Source organism: Sinocyclocheilus rhinocerous, unplaced genomic scaffold (assembly GCF_001515625.1).
Source record: "Sinocyclocheilus rhinocerous isolate Xijiao unplaced genomic scaffold, SAMN03320098_v1.1 scaffold43, whole genome shotgun sequence".
NCBI classification, from domain to species: domain Eukaryota; kingdom Metazoa; phylum Chordata; class Actinopteri; order Cypriniformes; family Cyprinidae; genus Sinocyclocheilus; species Sinocyclocheilus rhinocerous.
In genome coordinates, this window is record NW_015628370.1 from 157,961 (window position 1) to 173,718 (window position 15,758).

Below are 15,758 nucleotides of genomic sequence, written 5' to 3' on the forward strand. Positions count from 1 at the left end.
TTTTAATCTCTAATGGTAATGCATGGAATTTACGGGAAAGCTCAACTAAATAACAGCGCTAACAAGTGGGGGGCGTGGTGGCTTTGGCGATCGGCGCTCCAGTCAATCTACTCCACAGCCAATCACGGGCCCCCTCCTTGCTCGGGCCCCGGGGCTTCAGCCCCGCCTAGCCCAATGGTTAAAACGGCCCTGTCTGCTATCTGTGTGCTTTGCAACAATCATTGTATGCTTTCTGTTCATGTGCATGTTATGTTTTTGTGTGCATAGGTGTCCACAGTCTTTAAGCCAGTGCAATTATCTGTGCTGTGTGTGTGTGTGTGTACGTGTGACTGTGTTTTTGAGCAGAGACATGCAGAGATCTTTTGGTGTTCAGTGGGTCGAAAGGGGGAAAGAGGGACTCCTAGAGTGTTTTTTATTTGTTATTGTATGTGACCTGTGCTGGCAAAATTGATTATTCAAACTACAAAAGTAGTTCAATCAAGAGCAGTGAGTGATTCTTTTATTGTTAGATTAACATTAATGAGGCGGCCTATATGAAGACTCACTGTAATGCACGGATCTAATATAATGTTACACATCAAATGTTTTTTTTTTCCCAACAGTTCTCCGAACGTTCACTTAACAGATTATGTTTGCGTGAATACTTATATACTGTAATTCTGTGTATATGTGTATATTTATCAGGATTGCGCGCAGTCGGAAGCGCCTTTATGATGACAGTCAGCGTGAGAAATGAGCGGAGAAAAGGTAGCTACTCAAAAATGCTTAAATTCATCCCCAATATTTAAGGTATTTTTAGTGGAATTTGATTGTTTTATATCTTCTCTGAAATTGTTAAAAAACAAGATCGCTAGACGAGTGCTTAATGAACTCATTTTTGTGAAAACCTCAAAATCGACTAAAATCGAAATTTTTCACTTTTTTTTTGCCTGTAGCTCAAAATTAGCTGGTGCGCATTCCGACTCATTTTGCCAGCACAGGTCACATATTATTTATATTTTTTATGAAAGTTTGAATATGTTATTGAGTATACTGGTATATACTTGTTGAATGCAAAATGATGATGTAACAACTACCAGTCCACAGCAAATAAATAAATTAATAAAAACAAATTGTAAATAATAATAATAAAAAAACATACATAATGCTACTGTAATGGAAGTGGGTGAGAAAATAATACATATCGTTACATATGTAACATTTAAAAGTAACATTCCCCAACACTGTTTATGTTAAAAACACACTGCTTTGTAGCACAAATAGTTTACCATTTACTGCACATACTCTTCTTCTTATAGTTATTTACCTATAGTGGCTAATGAATCTGAAATCTTACATCTTACTTCCAAGTTGTTTTTTTTCTACAGATGAGTCAGTAACTGAAAACCCTTGATTGTATGCAATGCTGCATCCATGCCTCTAGGTGTCAGTGTTGATAGTGTTTGATAGTGAAAACAGTCACAGTCACACTTTTAGGTGAAGGACAGGTTCTTTACTGCACATACTCTTCTTCTTATAGGTATTTACCTATAGTGGCTAATGAATCTGAAATCTTACATCTTACTTCCAAGTTGTTGTTTTTTTTTCTACAGACGAGTCAGTAACTGAAAACCCTTGATTGTATGCAATGCTGCATCCATGCCTCTAGGTGTCAGTGTTGATAGTGTTTGATAGTGAAAACAGTCACAGTCACACTTTTAGGTGAAGGACAGGTTCTAATGAGATTATTCAGATCGCACAAGGTCCGATGAGAGTCAAGGGTCCAGGGTTTGTGCCACTGCAAACCACCCCACTCTGCGCGTCCCTCTTCCTGGACCATATATCTGGTGCTGCCCCACACATCCTCTCTGAAGCCTGGACAGGCCTCTCTCTTCTCTCTCTGTGGTGTGCATGACTGTGAGTGATGAAGAGAGAGGTCTGCTGAAGAAATGTGCTTCTCTCAAATGTTGAACTAGGATGTGTATTCATGGATGAGTATTTTTTTTTTACTTTCTATAGATTCAGTCCTGGATGCATGCAAGGCACGACCTTTTGCAACTATCTTTCAGTTTCTCTCTCTTTTTTACAAATACGTCTTTTTCTTCTATGTGGATTCTGCATGGTAAATTTCTTTAGTTGTTCGCTGGTATCGGCTGAGTGTGTTCATCAGGTCATACACAATCAAACCAAACCAACTCCCAGACCTACAGAATTAACACTCAAGTTTTAAGTCATCATAGACCCCGTTTACACCTGGTATTAACATGTGATTGGGCCAAAATGATCACAAATTGTCAGCACTATAATACAGATGTAAGCAGGGTGCTTGTCTTGTATTCCAGTTGATTATCTAAACATCCTTAAAATTAGATAAAATTACTTGAGAAGGAAAAGTATCTAATAATAAGACTTGTTTTAGAGAAATATAAATATTTTTTTAAAGCAGTCTCTTCTGCTCACCAAGGCTACATTTATTTGATCAAAAAAGTTAAAATTGTAGTATTGTGAAATATTATTACAATTTTAAATAATTTTTCTTTTTAAATATATTTAAAACTGTAATTTATCCTGTGATGACAAAGCTGAATGTTCAGCAGTCATTACTCCAGTCTTTAGTGTCACATGATCCTTCAGAAATCATTCTGATATACTGATTTGCTGCTCGAGAAATTTTTCTATTTTTTTGTTTAATCTTACTGACCCCAAACATTTGAACAGTAATGCAAGTGATGTGAATATATTCACAAAATCAGAGACCTGTCCCTCAAATAGGATCACGAGTGGTCTCAGCTGTCCGCTTGTGATGGGATCACCCAAGACAGATGTTAATACCAGGAGTAAACAAGGCCGTACATTCACACGACCATCTGCCTGCCATTAAGAAATGCTACGGAAATGAAGTTCCCTTCTCAAATCTTCTAGACCCATTAATTTCCAATAAACAGATTCCTCTCTCTTCCTTCGCTCCCTTTTCTTTTCTCTCCCTACCTCTTTCTCTCTGTCTCTCCTGTGCCGGCTCTGTCAGCAGACTATCACTGATAACAGTCCGATGAAGCGTTCAGCTTCATCTTTGGGGCATGGGCGTCAAGGCCGTTCAGTGCGGGGTGAGGACTACGCCATGGACAGGGTTATCCCAGAAGAGGGTCACAGACATGGGCATCGCCACCGAGACCGCAGTCACCGTGCGTCTGAGCGCTCCCTGAGCCGTTACACTGATGCTGACACAGGTCAGAGACAAAAACATGTAAAATAATGGTACTGATGGCATTTTGTCTTTTTAAGAGAGTAGGAGAGCTAATAGTAATGCCCTCTTTTCTCTCTCTGGCTGTGGCCTAGCAGGTCTTGGCACTGACCTCAGCACCACCACACAGTCAGGAGACTTGCCATCCAAGGAGAGGGACCGGGGCCGGGCCAAAGACCGCAAGCACCACCATCATCACCATCACCACCACGGTTCTCTAGATAAGGAGCACTACGGACATGAGAGAGAACGAGGGGACTACGTCCACAGACAGTCTAGAGAGAGAGACCGCCGTTGGTCCCGCTCACCGAGTGAGGGCAGAGAGTGCCTGACTCACAGACAGGTGGGCGATTCATTCATAATGAACATATGCTCTTAATGCACATAGAGACACATTACAGTTGAACATTTCTGCAGCACTGAAAAAAATCATTTTCTTTAAAAGTAATTTTGCCTTCACTATTGTCCAGTATATTTATCCAAACATCTATTAAAAAAAGTTACATTTACTTGGTCAAATTAGTTAAAATATTAATCATAGAATCATAATTTAATTAGGTATATTGTTCTTAACTCATTAGCAAATTGTTTTTTTTTGTTTGTTTTAAGAATAAACATTTTTTTAAACATTGTTAGAAAAGACGAGAAAAAAAAACAATTAAACTTTATTTAGAACTTTATTAACTTTAATAAATTAAGAATTAACCTATATTTTTAATTCTACATTTTTTTTTTGTTGTTGCTTCTCAAATAAACCTTTTTAAAACTTTTGTTGCTTCTCAAGTAAATCTTGTTTTAAGGATGTTTTGGTATTTTTACTGAAAAACTAAACGAAAATACTGATAAAGTAAAATGATTTTTGCAGAGAACCCATCTGTTTCTTGTATTAAAACAGGATGTTTAACTAAAAGGATCAACATTTTTATATCTGTCTTAGGTAATTTATGCTGTTTATTTATATTGTGACAATATTATTTTCAACAATATTGTGCTAGTCAGGACCAAAAATAATGTGACTAGTCTAAATTAATTCTATTTCAGTTTTCACAATTAATAAGTTATTTTCACAATTGCAACAGAATTCAATTCTTTTTGTTGTTTTTTCTTTCTTGTGTCCTCTCTTTTCCCCGTGATATGTTGCTTTACATTTGGTTGTTTATTTTATGGCTGTTTGCATCGGTCACTTTGCTCTTACTGCTTTGCAATGTCTCTCATTCTTGTATCTCTCTCTCTCTCTCTCTCTCTCTCATATGACTGCGCTCTTTCCTCTCTGACTGCGGTGTATGTGTCATCTCCTACTGTCTTTCTTGTTGTGTGGTTAATTTTGTGGTTCTGTTTTATTTGCCTTGTTCCATTTTCATGTAGGGCAGTAGTTCAGTAAATGACCAAGACTACGAGTTCAATCACCACAAGCCTCCGTCCTACGAACAAAGCCCTGTGCAGGGCAACCCTCACCCACATTCCCCCAAGACTTCCCGCCATAGCACCCCCCCTCAGGGCCAGCCACATCCACGGCGCATGCCAAACGGCTACCGTTCGCCCCCTCCCCACCACCACACCCCCACCCACCAGGGAACTCATAAGCCTCCTCATCCCAGAGGGCCCAGGAAGGGCCTCCATGAACCCTACAGTGAGACTGATGAGGATGACTGGTGCTAGCCTCTGGGACGGGGAGGGGTGAGTCCTTCCACGCTCTCTGGAACGGACTGCCGCCATGCGGAGCGCCAACTCGCGGTGAAACAATACTCTCACTGGATTGGCCGATCTGTCCGGGGAAACACTAGACAGTGCTCTGAATGTTCACAGGGGAAATCAAGGCATGATTTGTTTCTTTCTATTTCTCGTTTCTTTTCCGATTCCTCTGCTGCCGAGTGTTTCCCTGAAAGTGACGGACCGCTGACAGTGAATATGAAGACTTATGAATATGAAATCCTGTTCTTAGCCTTTTTCTGAAGAATACAAAAATTGTTTTGATAAGGAGGAGGAATGTCTGAACTTTTTTTCCCAGGACATTTCACGCAGTCCCTCCGGAAATGAGACGCTAGGAACTCTAGCACTCATTTAAAAAAAAAAAGAAAAGAAGGTGATCACTTTTTATTTCACAGAATTTGACTGGAGATTCGTTTATTGCAAAAATCAGTCCAGATGCTGGGAAATATCGATGAGTTTTATCATCTGTGTTTACTGTTGTTAATTATTCCAGTGAGGGGGAGGCATTTGTCCATGTGGGTAATTTGTGGGTGGGAGTTGGAGATGGACGGAGGTGAACACACCTGAACTAAAATAGGAAAGCCCACCCTGCACTTCAGACCCCCAGGCGCAAGTAAGAAGAATCACAAAAAAAATAAGAAGAAGAAGAAAAGAAAAAGAAAAAGCTCCTCACTCTTTCTTCTTCTACGGCTTCGTCTTCTGCTTCTCATTGGAGTTTGAATCTTCTGTTGCACTGCCCAGCTTTGTTTGAACTCCCAGAAAATAAATTCCTTGGAAATTCTGCATGATTGAAAAAAAAAAGGAATAAAAAAACAAGTTTAAAAAATACATAAAGAAATGTTGGATAAAAAAGGGGGAGGGGATCAATTCCTTGGCTCTTTTGTCATGTCCATGACGTTCTCTCTCTCTCCCATCAGCACCCTCCCTCTCTCTCACGACTCTCTGAGATCCCTCTCTCCTGAAGGAGGAAAGGGGAGAAGAAGCCATTGCTAATGTAAGTAAATGGGTGACCAGAGAGATGTTCGCAATGTTTTCTACCAGATTTGGTGCCAAATACCACATTCAATAATGATTGCGAATCAAAAATAAATGGATAGCACAATTATTTTTAAGCTTGACATTTTATAACCTTTTGATTTACATTCCTCTATCAATGTATAGATGATTTGCTCACTTGCACAAAAATGCAGATATAGTAGCACATAAAATAAAAGGCAAAGGACACTCTTTTCCCTTACACCGCCGTAAACGTGCTCTTCCAGTCTTCCAGGGTAAACGCAGAGACAGAGAGTTGAGGGGGGAGAAGAGAGAGAGAAAGAGAACCTCTCCATCTTTACATATGATTTCATGTTGATAATGATAATGTGTGTATAAAGATGATTACATAAATGAAAATAATTGATGATGGTGATGAAGATGATGATGCTTTTAATTTAGTTTTCTACCTGTTTTTGTATTTGACTCAGCTGCTCTTTGTATTGCCATACTTGTTTTCATGTGAGGTTTGTGTAGATGGTGTGTGGAGCTCTGTGATAGTGATCCATAATGGGCCATGACAGAAACCCATCTGACCTTCAGCCGACGTCCTCGGTAGCTCGACGACTTCGGATGTTTCCATGGAAACAGTTTCTCAGCCATATCATTGAGTGTTAATGACAGTTCGAAGCATGCCTCTGATCTCGAGTCTCTGTAACTGTGAACACTTTTTATCAAGAAGGGAAAAAAAGAAAGTAGAGGAAGAGCTGACTAGTTATCGACCATATTGATATAAACATGTTATGTACATCTTTAAAGAGCATTTAGATTAAGCGAACAAGGATTAATTAGGTTGGCATAACATTCTTACATTTTTTTTTTTTAATCTATTCTCACTCTTTCAGTAATAATATTTCTTTTAAAGGATGCTTTAATTTTTTTTATTTATTTAAATTATTTTTACAATTATCTATTTAGAATCATTGTTTTTCTAACTTTTAACCCAGTTGTTCTCAACTAGGGGTCCTCAGCAATATTATTATTATATTATTAATAATATATTAAAATAATAAAAGAAAACAAATAATCACAGAATAAATCTTAATTCAAAATATAAAAAAGTTACAAAACAAGCAGCTTGATGTCAAAAAGGTTGAGAACCACTGCTTTAAACTAACCTAAAAAAGTCCCGAAGACATTTTAATGTGCAAGCAAATGGTGAGACGGTAACTGAGCTCCACTACCTCTACTAGATCAGCAGATGGCGCTGTGATCCACATTGTTCTGCAGCCAGTGGCTCTGGCTCTGTCAGTCTCACTTTTTTCTGTTCCATGTTTATGTCAATGACCTGTACACTGAGAGTAGTACTATGTGTCTGTCACCGATGGTGCACGGTTCTGTGTTCAGGAAATGTAACACAGCCAATCAAACTGCACAGGAACATGTAACACAGCCAATCAAATTGCATGGGTGAAACAATGACCGGGCCTTTTCTGCCAAAACTTGTCTCTTGTGTCCCACTAATCTTTGTGTCTTTTCGGCCCATATTACCATCGTCATCTCAGTCTTGTTTACGAGGCAGAATCCTCTGTGGAATGACTCCGCATACACAGACTGCTGCCGAACGAGTCCAACTTTGCAGCATGTGCAAATTAGACAATGTATGTAGCATTTACTAACATATTATCACGCACAATCCCACTTGAGTGAGTCCTGTATGTAGCACTATTGATGAAACTGGTAAGTTTGTGGCTCTCCTTTGAGACTATGTTTATTAAGAGTGTCCACAACTGGTGAGTATATTGTCCTTGAGGATGTAAACACTAGATACAGGATCCAAGTTTCATGTCTCCCCTTGCTAGTTGAGCATTATTAGATTTTGTTGTCATTGTTTCTTTGAGAACTGCATTCTTAGGAATGCATTACTGAGATGAATCAGTGCCTTATTCACTCTTGTTTAGACCGCACATCCCATTTTTATATTTATACAGCTGCAATGTGTCAGTTTCTCTTGATTTCTTTTATCCACAACAGGCATTTACCTTCACAAGGCTTTAGTTTTTATAAGGAGAGTATCTATATATGCAATACAAACCTGTTTTGAGTTGCAAGAAGCGTCAAGGAAATGATGTGTCTATATGTTTGTGATCAGGTCCATGATGATGTGTTTGACAAAATTCACCATGCGAATGATTTTCAGTCATCCTCATTTGCATGCATGATGTTCTCTCAACTTCTTGATGTGTGTGGCTGTGAGAGAAAAGACAAGCGTTAGTCTGGATAGGACATTGACATTTGTCATAATAATTAATCATTACTAACAACTTCAGTTCATGTTTGGCAAAACAAGGGACAATTAAAAATACAATGCTGATGTGGGAGTCACACTGTAAAAAGAATAAGCTAAAAATAAGCAAGTTTTTGTCAGAAAAAAATAGAGAGAAGCATTTACCTCGAGAATTGCATGTGCAATGTGCATGCCACAGCGTTTGATAAAAAGTTAACTGCAGGAATAAAAAAAAATGTTTTGTAGAAAAAAAACACAAGTACAGATAAATCTTTTTTAAAGTAATATATTCCTTTATGCTCTATTTTTTAAAACAACCCCCGCATATTCTGGGGCGGAAAATCACTTTGATGCAATTTGAAAGTTGTTTGTTTCTTTCTGTTTCTAGCTGTTTTTTCTGCCAACTAGAAGGAGAGACACTTCAACGCTATGTTCAGGGCACATCAATATGACTACTGTCACAAAAAAATAAATAAAAGAGTCAAGAAGAAAATCCTTGCTGTTTTTGATTCAGACCTGGAGTGTGCACAAATCTCTGGTTTTTAGTTTTGAAATCCCTGCTTGCACTATGGTTCTAAATTTCGGATTCTTTCACAATTCCAAAAGAAACGAGGCATGATTGTGAGCACACAGAGCATTTAGTCTTGTTTTCTGTTTCAGCCTTATCTGACACAACAGGACCACAGGAGTAGTCATAGGACACCTCCAGAGCTTCAGAGGTCAAGTGTCTTGCTTAAATTCAGTATGGTCGGTAGAAAGTGCTCTGAGCAGGATTTAACACTTTCCATTGTGCTGCTGTCAGTTACACGCCCACACACTGTTGGCAAATATTTGAAAAGCACCAATATATACAGTTGGCCCCCAAAGTCCCCGACATGTCTTCTATTTGCCTTCTTCGATCAACATGAACTTCAAAAGTTTGTATAAAATTTGACAGATTGGTCCAAAAAGCGTCTTGTAAGCTTAAGTGGGAACAAGGAAATCAAATACAAAGAAGGAAAAAAATCTATTCTGTTATTATTTACTCATCCTTATGTCATTCCAAATCTGTAAAAAAATATGGAAGCCCATTTCCGCCATGGAATAAAAAATAAAATAGGTAATTGTGATTTTTCATCTCACAATTAAAAAAAATTACGGGATATAAACTCAGAATTCTGAGTTAACATCTCACAATTCAGTTTTTGTCTTACAACTGTGATTTTTTTTCTCAGAATTGATAGGAAAAAGTGTGAGATATTAACTTAGAATTGCGAGAAACAAAAGCTAAATTGTGAGATACAAATCTGCAATTACCTTTTTTTATAATTCAGAAACATGCTTCCATAAAGAAAGTCATGTAGGTTTGGAACATCATGAGGATGAGGGAGAGTAAATTATTACCATTTTCATTTTTGGGTGAACTAACCCTTCACTATGGTCATTGTCACAAGTTAAATAGCTCCGGATCTTAAATCTAGCCTACTGTATCATCGGTGGCATGATAAATGATTAGCTTGTCCCTTTTCTTTCTACCCTTGCTCTGTCCTTTTCTGCTCCTGCGTGTCTTTGTGTATATGTAGGCTAGTATTGCTGATCCGAGTGTTGTAAAGTCGTTTGGTCATGAGATTGCAGGAGCTAACAGTGCATTCCTGTGAGATTTCAGACACTGGAGGCTCAGGTTTCAGACTCCAAAAGGGAAGGGCGGGGGAGACTCATTAGCAGGACAATCGATGGGCCACACAGGCATTCAGTAGCTCCCCCTCCCCCTTGGCTGTCTGCTGTATGTCGGCCAGATGTGCGGATGTGTGAAGGGTGCTGTCCTTCCTCTAGTAGTCTATTAATACCTCCTTCTGCTCACTCGCACATTCCTCTCTCGCGCCTGCTCCCTGCTCCCTTACCCCTTCCAACATGGTTTATGATTTGCTGCGTCAACAACAAATATATACACATGGTTCAAACGCAGATTTATGTATCTATTACACATATTTGTTCCATCTTATTCACGGTGTTTGTTAATATAACGCCACAGTGCGAATCAGGTCTTGTTTTTTTTTTTTTTTACAAGATTTTAGTGTAGACAATCTGCATACTCTATATATTGTAAACATTTTAGTAATGATGTTACGTTACAAATCCGCGAGAGTAACCATAGCAACAGCGCTGCTCGAGCGCTGCCTGTTCGCAAAAATAAAACTGCCATCACATCTTTACATAAATATATATTCGGCTTTATAAAATGAGATAAACGACTTGCTAATTGTACTCGATGCGCCAAAAGATGGTGTTGGATGCGTGCGAAGAACTTCAACAGACTTCAACCCCCGAAAATTGTTTGTAGGCCTATCCATTTTTCGCTCATTGCGGTTTGGATCAGGTAGCATTGTGATGCAAGGTTGGTTGAACACAGACTAACAAATTTACATATACTAGGATAAATAGGGAAATACAATCAGAATAATGACAATGGCTAATAAAAGAAGCGTTTAGTTTGGGTTTAAGTACACTTGCTAATGTGCCATTAATAACCTGTGAATTGCTTAAACCTTTTACTGCTTCTATTCTTTTGTTCCCCCATATCCTGATCCGGTTATGGGGGTTGAAAAGAAGTGGGAGTGTGAAAAGAGACGATAGCGATCATCCGGCCTGATGTGTTCACCGCATCCTGCCTTCCGCGAACACCTCCTGCCCGCGAGCCATCCGCACCTCCGGTCACATTACCACGAATACTTTCAACTGAGCGCATACAACTACATACAGTACAAGCCTAGCTGACTCAGGCAGAACATTTCCCGGATAAACCGGTCTCAACAAAATGCGTCACACACAAAAATTAGATGGTTGAGAATCTTTTATTGTACAAAAGTGAGGTAGATTTACACCATAACATCATGATGTCTGTGTGTAGTAGGCCTAGCTTATGTCATGTTGACCTGCTGGAAAATCCCTGGTCATTATCTGGCTGACCAGCTACGATGGTTTGCTTTCTGAGATGATCTATCAGCTTGGACCATTAAGAAACCAGCTACAATATTCCCAAACAAAACTTAACTGGGATTTTCCAGCAAGAAGACCACAAAAAATCCCAGTCAGTGGCCAATCCTGACAGCACTTTAGACGAATACAGTCTGAACCACACATAGAACAACCAGAAACCGTTCTTGGACAATAAATAAATAAATAATAAAGTTCATATGAATATCCGTGGAAGTTCTCTCAGTCACACTTCTCGTAGAAGTAATAGTACCGCGTCATGTCCTGAATCAGAGAAACACGGTAGTTTGAACAAGCACCATTAGTCACAAATTTCCAAAACAACCCGCTCTCCGATGAGCAATCAGCTGTCACATTGTTCCACTGTGAGTAATCACCCACTGACTTCTCCACCTCAGTCAAGTGCCCTTAATACACAGCAGAAACTCGGTAGTAGATGTGCGCCACAAATACGCTTCCCTCAATAGTGCGCAAAGATCACTTTGCTGTCTTTGAGTTGTGCCATTGCTGTTAGTCTTTTCAAAACGTGACAATTGTTCTTGGCATAGGCACGAGTGACAGTGAGTCCAGCGCTCTACCGCAGATGGCGGAATTATTCTGGGTTGCCTGAAGAATTCCTCTGACCTCCAAGAACTCCAGCTTGGCTTTTTTGCATGGTAGGAAGTCGGGATCTGTGGCTGTTTTGCTCCGTCGCTTTCTAGAGTGACGGTCCAGTTTGGTTGGATTGCAGTTTTCTTTGTCCACTGTGAGTCTTGCGGGGTCGCGTAGAAGTGAATGACCCTCGAGTCCGGACCTTTGCCCATCCTCGGTAGCCGCTGCCGAGCGCAGAGGTGCTGTCGTGGAGCTCGTTGTGTCCATGGGCTCTTCTGCTTGTGATGTGTTCTCCGTCACACCGTATGTGTCAGATTGCCCCTTTTCCTCGCTTGTCAGTCGGGCAGAGTGGTAGATGTCCCTTGCAGATTTCATGACGAGCGTCAGCAACAGGCTCCGGTGGAGCCGGAGTCCACCACGCTGGGTGCGCGAGCTGTACATTTTACTCAACGCCTGGACCATAATCTGCTTGGCCTCTGCTGTGATATCCATTGTTCTTAATTATCCAATTAACTTCGAATCTCTCTTTAAATATACAAACACTGTTTAGGTGTTTTCCCCTGAGCTCAGTTTACTTTCACTGTCGTTTCACTCACCGAAGTAAACCTCTGCGTAAAGACAGCGGGCTTTATATAGTTTTGGTGACGTATGCGGTTGTGATTGACACCCGGGCTCCTCCCATGACTTGCGGCTCTTGTTTGAGGAAATAAGTCTGAATGCGTATCATTCTGTTTCTCATGTAATCTGTCAGAGGATTTTATTTTTTTGATGATGATGATCAGTTACTAAATTAGTCATAAATTGGTTATCACTAGGCTATCAATGACCTTTTAAAAATGGAAAAACTGAAGTAATTCAACGTCAATGTAATAAAATAGTATGACTGCTGTGTTTTATTACAATTTATTTTGAATAATGTTATTTTTAATGAAAATATGTTATATTATAATCTTACCCGACACAATGACATTTTATTTTGAATACTGTAATTTTTTATATTATATTATATTCTTCCTCAACACACTTTTTTTTAGCCTGGGTTAATAGACACTTTCATTCCCATGGATATTGTTAGCGTACTCATTCTCTAATGCCCAAATAAGGAACATCCGCTAGTTGGTCCGCTCAGTGGAAAACCCATGATGCGTGGGCTCTTTCGGGCTACTTCCTGTTGCCTTATTTGCTTCAAAAGCTTTCGTCATAGCCAATAACCTCACACGACACGAGCGCGTCAAGCTTCCTCTACCCATTTACGGGTTGGATCCAGCTGTTTTCGCGCAAAACGTGACAGCACCATTTTATCGAACAGATTCCCAGATGTTGTCTAACTGAATGCTGCTTTCCCAAAGGCGTTTCTTTTTTTCTAAATTCAGTCCACATTCAGTTTAGCGTTTGGTGGAAGAAACTATAAAATTACAGAGTGAATGTCGAATGTGAGACGAGATATGCTAATGGGCTTCTTTTATTCATACAACATGGTGTTGTATTAGAGGCAGTGGATCTATTCAAGGCCATTTTATAAAACAAATAATAACAAAATGTTAAAAAAAAAAAAGTGCACTCAGACTCAGTTTCTGGATTGCACGTGGTGTTAAAGAAAGGCTGCATAAGCTCCACACATTTCTCTGTGGTTAGGTCTCAATAAAGCCTTCAATAACCACCCGCGGTCTGCATGATAATACAGAATAGCCTGATAACAATAAGGAAAGAGCTCAATGAGTTATTTCGAGGTAAGAGTCTGGCTGTAGGAGAAAATCTATATGTCCACTCGGCTCCAGTTTAAATGTAAGTGTCCTGTGGTGTTGGCTGCAGTAAACCTTTGCAAGTCCTGTGGCTTAAAAATGACAATTATATTTGACATTTAATACATATTTCCCCAAAATGTAAATTATTAATTTGAATTATTACTTAATATTGGACTCAGTAAAGACCTCCATTTTTAGTCAGTGGACTCCAGGAAGACTTCAGTTAGAGTGCATTACCTTAAACATACTACTATACTAGCAGTGGTTCTCAACTAGGTGGCCTCACCAGCCTTCCAAGGGCTGCAAGATGCTAAAACATGGCCAAAATTATTTTCTTAGTACATTTCTCTTGCTTTCCAGTACAAATTTCTTTTTTGTTGGAAAAAACAAGAATAATTTACCTCATCCCATTGCCAGATAATTTTTCTTCCAGAAAATAAGACTTATATATTATGTTTATTGTTCTTGCACTATTGCCAGATCTTTTTGTTTCTTGTGTTAAGCAACATTTGGATGTATTTTTCAAGAATTAAAACAAGAATTCAAATCTCATGTCATTTTGCTTCCCAAGTAACTAATGGTTAGAGAGTCGGACTTGTAACCCGAAGGTTGTGGGTTCGAGTCTCAGGTCTGGCAGGAATTGTCGTGGGGGGAGTGAATATGGCTGCCCACTGCTCCGGGTGTGTGTACACAGTGTGTGTGTGCACTTGGATGGGTTAAATGCAAATTCAGAGTATGGGACAACTACTTGGCTACACTTCACTTCAAAATGTTTAAATGTTTTTATTGACATTCCTATTTTTCTTTCTTTCTTTTTACATCTTGAAACAAGTAAAAACATACATAGTAGAATGTGGGACTTGGAAAAAAAAAAAAAGTTGAAATTACTTTAACACACAAAGAACCAAAGACACAATCCTTTGTTACAAACTTTTATTAAGATATTCAGCTGTATCCTTTGACTTTTCTCTTACTGATTTTTTACAGTAGTTAATGTGCAATTACTTTTGATAATATTGGGTCACAGTTAGGGATTCACAAAGTTATTGGCACTTTGAACACAGACAGAATGGAGTGGATGAGCACTGGCGTTACAGGGTCACTGCATGAGCACAGCTGGGTATGGGTTACAACTCATGCTGAGAGTGCACGACTAACAATCAAACTTCATTAGTGCTTCCATGTAATATACAGTATATAGCTTTGTATAGGGATGTAGTCATAGAAAGTGAGACACTGCATCGTAAAAAAAAAGGTTCCCAACCAGTTTGTTGTTTTGAGTTTTCAAGCGAGCTGAGGTCATCCCCCATCCTGTCTGTATTTCTCTGTAATTCGTGATAACATGTCCGGACGTCAATTTCTCCGGCTATCACACGGTACTTTACCAAAACATTTGCAAAGTTGGGTTATAATCATGATCTCATTTCAGGGAAAGACTGAAAGCAGAGTGTTGGGGTGTGCTGGAAGAGAACGCAACACGCAGAGAAAGAGGTGAGAGTATCTTTATGTGGTATGTCTGTCATTTAGAGTGGAATAGCAGTGCTGCATTCTGGGTAAAGAGGCTTAGGTTGACAAAAAAACGTAGTGAAAACTGCAAGCTAAAGGAAAACCTGCAAAATACAACCAGCCCGTCGCTCCAGAACAGACGGTTTTGCCTTAGCAGAGAGAGAAAAAAAAAAAAGAGTTTGATTTTTAATACATTGCTCCATACTCTCCCTGGCATGCTGTCAGCAATCCACCAGGTTACAAATTCACAATGATCTACAATGCACAGTACCCCAACAATCTGTGTTACGAGGAAGAATTACAAGATTTATGGGCAGTTAAACTCTCATGCTCTTTCTCCACCCACACAGGCGTCAGCCATCTATCTGCTCTCTGCGCTCCTTGACACAGTCAAACTGAATTACAAGATGCCGAGGAGCACTTCTATGAACGCAAACCCCAGAAAAAGGTGCTTTACTGGGGCACAGAGAGCAGATAGATAGGCAGCGTGATATGGACATCCCGGACTTTTTTGATTAACACTGGTCCCTTCATTCCCACTATATACTTGCCTAAAGAAACAACATGCCGTGGGTTGATGCTCTTTCAGGCTGGTTGTGTTGCTCAAACAAACAGAGCAACTTTTTGATAGCTCCACAGAGCCACAGTACTACACCTTTCAGGGGAGAATCAACCTTCGAATTGTCTTACTTGCAGTATTTTAACAAAAAAAAAAAAATTAATAATAATAATTACACACGTCACCTTCAAC

The 15,758-nt window shown here is 39.4% G+C and overlaps 2 protein-coding genes across 2 annotated transcripts in view; one reads left to right on the forward strand and one right to left on the reverse strand.

The window, feature by feature from the left end:
• LOC107737767 (voltage-dependent P/Q-type calcium channel subunit alpha-1A-like) overlaps positions 1–5,743 on the forward strand; it is a 115,608-nt gene extending 109,865 nt beyond the window's left edge. Inside the window, exons 47-49 of the mRNA XM_016549389.1 lie at positions 3,005–3,206; positions 3,319–3,563; positions 4,586–5,743. Coding sequence (XP_016404875.1) covers positions 3,005–3,206; positions 3,319–3,563; positions 4,586–4,879 — 741 coding nt within the window. The 3' untranslated portion in view covers positions 4,880–5,743. The remainder of the gene's footprint in view (positions 1–3,004; positions 3,207–3,318; positions 3,564–4,585) is intronic.
• Positions 5,744–11,004: 5,261 nt separating this feature from the next.
• On the reverse strand, positions 11,005–12,368 carry LOC107737775 (immediate early response gene 2 protein-like). The gene has a single exon (XM_016549396.1). It carries the CDS (start codon positions 12,246–12,248, stop codon positions 11,685–11,687), a length of 564 nt encoding a protein of 187 aa, XP_016404882.1. The 5' UTR covers positions 12,249–12,368; the 3' UTR covers positions 11,005–11,684.
• Between the last annotated feature and the right edge of the window lie 3,390 nt (positions 12,369–15,758).

Coding starts and splice junctions, on each gene's coding strand:
- LOC107737775 (XM_016549396.1), bottom strand. CDS start 12,248: ATGGATATCACAGCAGAGGCCAAGCAGATTATGGTCCAGGCGTTGAGT.